General features: G+C 41.4%; 1 protein-coding gene across 1 annotated transcript; it reads left to right on the top strand.

The window, feature by feature from the left end:
* Nucleotides 1-630: 630 nt before the first annotated feature.
* On the top strand, nucleotides 631-6233 carry LOC121430171. The gene is made up of 2 exons (XM_041627451.1): nucleotides 631-3139; nucleotides 4774-6233. The coding sequence occupies exons 1-2, from the start codon at nucleotides 631-633 to the stop codon at nucleotides 6231-6233; spliced, it is 3969 nt and encodes a 1322-aa protein (XP_041483385.1).
* Nucleotides 6234-7045: the final 812 nt, after the last annotated feature.

The raw sequence follows: 7045 nt of genomic DNA on the forward strand, positions 1-7045 counted from the left end.
ACTAATCCAGGACCAAGTCTAAATAGGTCCAAAGAGTAATTCAGATTTTATTAGGTCTAAATAGTTTAGACCAGTCCAGGACCAAGTGTAAACAGGTCCAGATAGTGATTCAGTTTAGTCTGATACTGAATCTACTTGATAGTCAAAGACCATTGGTAAAATAGGTCTAGGGTATGTGTCGATAAGACCAGGTCCAAGCAAGGCTAAAGCCAAATTCTAGTCTATGTGTAGTCCAGGACCAGGTGAGGTCTAAAGTTTGAATCCATATATCCACGTTATATTCATGCAAACAAGTTGATGATTATGATTCATCTTACAAGTGTGCGTTGTCTAAAAGCAAATTTTGTATGAATTTGTTCTCTGAGTATATTTCGGTTCCAGGACCAGAGAGTTGGGTCCAAGTCAATACATATTGTATATATGAATATGCGATATTGCAACTGCATGATTGTTTTAAATTGTACATTCAATTGATGTATGTTATATGTGCAAATGTGAATTTCGCATGAATTTATATTGATGTAAAACATTCATGGTTACAGATCACATTACATTGCATTTTGCTAGTGTTAACAATCAAACTACATCATACATCTTCAGAATATTTTGTTGGCTTAACACAAAGCAATCATGGCCAGATTTCCAGAAATGAACTGGAGTGTCAGCAATGTAGCTGAAGAATTTAAACTGTTCAAACAGAGAACCGAGCTATGTTTGTTAGATAATAACATAGAAGATCCTAGGAAACAAGCAACTAAAATTAAGATAGCTCTAGGTAACGAAGGCCTCAGAAAGATAAATGCCTCAGGTCTATCTCCAGCGGAGCAAGATGAACCTGACAAGTTATGGAGCTTATTTGAGGATCAGCTGAAGGTCAAGGTGAACTTCAGAATACATCGCTTAGAACTTATGAGATACAAGCAAAGGTCAGATGAAACCATAGATGATTTCGTGAACAGGTGTCGCACCAAGGCCAGAGAATGTGAATTCAGCCCGGAAGAGTTATGCGAACGCCTCGTAGAGCTTGTCATAGCCTCCACACCTATCGAAGCATTTCAGAAGGACTTGTTAGACAGACCAAAAGGCTTCAAGGTCGAGGATCTAGTTGATACAGGACGCAAGTACGAAGCGATCTTGGCAGGCAAGCAGTGCTTACAGACATTACAGAGCACCCATGTTGATGCCATCCGGAAGGATCATGGGCAATGCAGAAATTGTGGACTTAGCCACCCCCCAAGACAATGTCCAGCCTACAGAGATACATGTCATGCTTGTGGGAAACTAGGACACTGGTCAAAGATGTGTTCAAAGAAAAAGGCGAGGAGTACAAAGCCTCAACAGAGGAAGCCTGAACAGGGACGACCACCGCCAGACAGACAGGATAATTCCCGGGGTCGTCAAGGAAGGCAGTCCAGATATCCAGAGTCAAAGCCAAAGGGTCATTTTCAAGACCGGCAAGGAAACCCCAAGTTTCAGCACTCAAGGCACACTCCGCCGAACAAGACAAGCAGACAGCGAGTTGATGAACTGGACTTAGAGATTGCACAAGAAAAAACTGAGGAAAAAGAGTTGCACACGATAGAGATTCTGATCAACTCGATAGACTCCAAGCAGACAGAAGCATTTGCTAGCCTAAAGGTTGAATGTCCACGTCGCAGAGGACAAGCACGTCTTCGAGCAAAGATTGACACAGGATCCGGCGGGAACGTACTCCCACTGAGGACATTGAAGGAGCTTTATGGAAGCCGATGGAAAGAAATGCTCTCTCCCACTGATGCGCAATTGACAGCGTATGGCGAAGCTCAACTACCTTGTCTGGGTACCATAGTCATCTCAAGTCAATTCAAAGACTCACGTTGGGAAAAACAGACTTGGTATGTCGTGGACGCGAATGGACCAATCATTGTTGGACTCCCAACATGCACAAAGCTTGGTATTGTCACCATCAATGAGATACGAGAATCTGTGAGGGAGAAGACTGAACGACCTCGTATACAGTCAGTGCAGGACTTACAGGAAGCGTTCCCTGAGCAGTTTGACAAGATTGGAAATTTCAAGGGGACAGCAACGCTTCACCTTAAGGATGATGCTACTCCATCAATCGACCCACCTAGAAAGTGCAGTGTGCACATGCGAGAGAAACTCAAACAGGAGTTGGATCAGATGGAAAGCAACGGCATCATCAGAAGAGTGGATCACCACACAGATTGGTGTAGCTCACTCACCACCGCCTTAAAGAAAGATGGTTCACTTAGAGTTTGCCTGGATCCCCGAAAGCTGAACCAGAGTCTGAAGCGGTGCCCTCACAAAGTGCCAACACTTGAGGAACTCAATCCTGCGTTTTCGGAAGCCAAGTACTTCTCAAAGCTCGACGCCAAGGCAGGATATTGGTCCGTGCATCTGGATGAAGCATCTCAAGAGCTTACAACATTCAGATCACCTTTCGGGAGACACTGTTTTCGCAGACTGCCATTCGGACTTTCAGTGAGTCAGGACATCTTTCAGCAGAGGATGGACTCAATCATCGCACAGGTGCCAGGCTGTGTTGGAATTGCAGACGATGTTGCAGTCTTTGGAAAAACAGAACAAGAGCATGATGCTAATCTATGGAAACTACTAGAGGTCGCACAGAAAGAAGGCCTTGTGTTCAACAGTGCAAAGTGCGTAATAAAGACACAGAGCATCAACTTCTTCGGATCGCTGTACACAAACCAAGGTATTCTACCTGATCCGAGTAAGCTGGAAGACGTCAAGGACATGCCTTCTCCACGAAGCAAGGATGAGCTGCAGAGGGTCCTTGGCATGATGACATATCTGTCACCGTACATACCCAGCTACTCAGAGAAAGCAGCAGTTCTCCGAGAACTTCTCAAGAAAGATGTGCCATTCCTTTGGCAAGATGACCACGAAGAGGTGTTCCAGTCCCTCAAGGCTGAGGTATCAAAGGGAGCTTGTCTTCAATACTACAAACCTAATGCCCCGACAGTATTGGAGGTGGATGCATCAGGCAAGGGACTTGGAGCATGCCTACTTCAAGATGGGAAGCCTGTAGCTTTTGCATCTAAGAGCCTCTCAGAAGCACAATCAAACTACTCAAACATTGAACGGGAGACACTTGCTCTGGTATTTGGCATCACACGTTTCCACACGTACTTGTTTGGCAGCAGTTTCACTGTCCACACAGATCATAAACCGTTGGAAATTATTTGCCGCAAGCCCCTGAGGAGTGCCCCACCGAGGCTCCAGAGACTATTAGTCAAGATCCAAGGATCCCAGGACCAAAATCCAATTGAAACCAGTTGGATTTCCAACTGGTTTCAATTGGTTTCAATTGGTTTCAACTGGTTTCAATTGGTTTTAACTGGAATTTAACAATTTCCAGTTGAAACCAATTGAAACCAGTTGGGCAACTGGAAATCCTAACTGGAACCAGTTGGGCAACTGGAAATCCTAACTGGAACCAGTTGGGTAAATGGATATGACTTCCAACTGGAAATGATTTCTAACTGGAACCAGTTGGGTAACTGGAAATCCTAACTGGAACCAGTTGGGCAACTGGAAATCCTAACTGGAACCAGTTGGGTAACTGGAAATGACTTCCAACTGGAAATGATTTCTAACTGGAACCAGTTGGGTAACTGGAAATCCTAACTTTAACCAGTTGGGTAACTGGAAATCCTAACTGGAACCAGTTGGGTAACTGGAAATGACTTCCAACTGGAAATGATTTCTAACTGGAACCAGTTGGGTAACTGGAAATCCTAACTGGAACCAGTTGGGTAACTGGAAATGACTTCCAACTGGAAATGATTTCTAACTGGAACCAGTTGGGTAACTGGAGATGACTTCTAACTGGAAAGATGGGTAACTGAATTCTAATTGGAACCAGTTGGGTAACTGGAAATCCTAACTGGATCCAGTTGGGTAACTGGAAATGATTTCCAATTGGTTTCCAATTGGAAATTTTCCAGTTACCCAACTGGATCCAATTGAAACCAGTTAATTTGCATATTTTCTGCCAGTGTGCACAGATTAATGTTTTATGAGATTCATCACAATTTACAATGTATCTATTTAATTTTTTTCAATTTGAAGTTCCACACTTTTTTCAGATAAGTGTTTCCAATGCTTAGCAGTGAAAACCATGTTCATAAATGTTATAGATTATAATTAAAACAGATTCAAAGATAATTAGTACACCACTAACTGTTACCAAATTACATCAAATAATAATACATATATTTGAAGAACTCCAATATGAATATATACCTATGAAAGTCTGTATTTAATCAATGCCCTTTACATTGGTATTAATAGACAAATAACACTGCTTCTGTGTTGGCATGAGCAATAGTTAGTGCAAATGCTAATTAATTTGTAACTAATTAAGTTCATTCCAACTGGAAGTTCCAATTGGATCCAGTTGGAAACCAATTGGTTTCAACTGGTTCCAGTTGAAAACCAGTTGCCTCCAATTGGTTTCAACTGGAACCAATTGAAACCAGTTGCCTCCAATTGGATTCAACTGGTTTTAATAGGGAAATTGGAACAACTGGAACCAATTGAAAACCAATTGAAACCAATAGCCAACTGGTTCCAGTTGCCAAATTGGTTTTAACTGGAACCAGTTGGCAACTGGTTTTCAATTGGAACCAGTTGTTCCAATTTCCCTATTGAAACCAGTTGGCCAACTGGTTTCAATTGGTTTTGCTCTAATTGGTTTCAACTGGATTTTGGTCCTGGGATATGACTGTAACGTGGTGTATCGTCCAGGTAGTCAGTTAGTCCTCCCAGATACGCTTAGCAGACTTCCCAACCCAAAGAAGACAGAAGACGTACAAATCAACCTACATGTTGATGAAATGCTAACAATCCCTGATAGCGAAGATGATTTGTCTGTGTTCTCAGAGGACAAACGAACACAATTACTACAAGAGACTGCAAATGATCCGGTCATGATCATGTTGGCCAGGATCATTAAAGACGGATGGCCGGACGAGTTTAGGCAGGTACCAAACTGCCTGAGAAGATTTTGGTCATACAGAGACGAACTTGGTACCGTCAACGGTATCGTCTTCAAGGGACGACAAGTAGTCGTACCCAAGGCACTCCAAGAAGACATCCTGAGACAACTGCATACCAGTCACATGGGTATTGAGAAGACCAGGCGACTCGCCAGAGATTGTGTGTATTGGCCAGGAATCAACAAGGACATAGAAAATATCGTCAAAACCTGCCAAGCATGCCAAGAGAATCAAGATCAACAGCAGAAAGAGCCACTCGAACCACATGAGGTTCCTCCAACTCCATGGACAAAGCTTGCTACAGATCTGTTCCACCTAGATGGTACAGACTTTCTCCTCATCACTGACTACCACTCCAAATTCCCAGTAATCAGGAGGATGCACAGTACGACTAGCACTGCAGTCACTACAGTGATGAAAGAAGCGTTCAGCATGTTTGGAGTACCTGCAGAGGTTGTCTCAGACAACGGCCCTCAGTTCAGTGGCAAACCATTCCAAGAGATGTGTGCAAAATGGAACATTAAGCATACAACTTCATCGCCACGATATCCTCGTTCGAATGGTCTTGCGGAGAGAATGGTACGCACGGTGAAATCAATGATCAAGAAATGCAGACAAACAGGACAGGATCTCCTGGAAGCACTCTTGCATCTTCGTGCAACGCCACAAGCAGACTTACCATCTCCTGCTGAACTGATGTTTGGACGAAAAGTAAAAACAACACTCTCAGGTCGCAGCTATGGATATCCCCACAACGATATGCACGACCAAATCCAACAAAGAAGGGAGAAAATGAAGCATGACCACGACAAACATGCTGGTAAAGAACTACCCAAGTTAACCGTTGGTCAGAGAGTAAGGATGCTGGATACAGATGATAACACATGGATTCCAGCCAGAGTGTCTCGAGTGTGTGAAGCACCAAGATCATACGAAGTAACCACTCCCAATGGAAGGACACTAAGACGAAACCGGTCACAACTCAGAGAGATGTTCACAAGCCAGCCAATAAGTGACACCTCGTCAGCTAGTCTTGATCCACGGAGACTAGACCTTGAGGATGAAGAGGCAAAAGAAACCGGTAACCAAACACCACACACATACACTTCAGACAAAACTCCAAACTCTCAGTCTGATAGACATACATACACCACACGGTATGGTCGCCAAATCCATCGACCAATTCGCTACAGAAATCACACACATTAAAAAAAATAAATAATAATAAAAAAAAGTCAAAATCAAATAAAACAAAACACACATATGCACAGTTAAGAAATAATCAGATATAGAGTAGAATCTCATTTTGATATGTATATATGTTGAATTCCACCTTTTAAAGAAACATATTCTTATTGGTTTTGAGAAAAATGTTAAACTTCCAATAAGGGGAGATGTATCATAAGATTTGCAAAGTATGTGTTTAAACCCGCCTTATTTAGTTTACCTAGAAAAGTCAGTAAATTTTACGAAAGCCTTTGATGGAAGTTAATTGAGATCAAATCATTTCTCTAAGAATTGATTAAGTTTGTGATGAGAAAGCTGAATGTGAAATGATTAAGTGCTTAGTTTTAACGTTTGGTTTTGTTTTTAAATACATGCAGTTGAAGTTAATATTCAACACTTGAGTAGCATTTGAGAGAAATTGACAAATGTACAAGGAAAACAAGTCATTTTTTGATAATTTATTCTAAGTTCAACATATAACAAAGGCATTGCATTAGCATGGAACTCAAAATGATTATTGTATATTACAATCATCATCGTATGTTTATATAGATGCATTTTTAATAATGTGCAAAGTATTAATTTGTTACTCAAAGCTTTCAATTTTAAATTGGATAATAAGTTCAATCTTAGAAATTGATATATGATATATAGATGCTACTACATGTTCAAACTTAATTGTTAAACCAACAGCAAAAGTTGTTTGGAAATACTTCGCATTGTTAATGTTTATCAAAACTGTTCAATGGTTTTAGGCATCATTGTTAATACAGGAGTTTAATTTTGAGGATGCA

This window comes from Lytechinus variegatus, chromosome 1, assembly GCF_018143015.1.
Source record: "Lytechinus variegatus isolate NC3 chromosome 1, Lvar_3.0, whole genome shotgun sequence".
Classification (NCBI taxonomy): domain Eukaryota; kingdom Metazoa; phylum Echinodermata; class Echinoidea; order Temnopleuroida; family Toxopneustidae; genus Lytechinus; species Lytechinus variegatus.

Excerpts from the sequence above, each read along its gene's own strand:
- LOC121430171 (XM_041627451.1), top strand. The coding sequence starts at position 631 with ATGGCCAGATTTCCAGAAATGAACTGGAGTGTCAGCAATGTAGCTGAA. Across the intron at positions 3,140-4,773 it reads TCTGGTATTTGGCATCACAC|GTAGTCAGTTAGTCCTCCCA; the intron begins GTTTCCACACGT and ends TGTATCGTCCAG.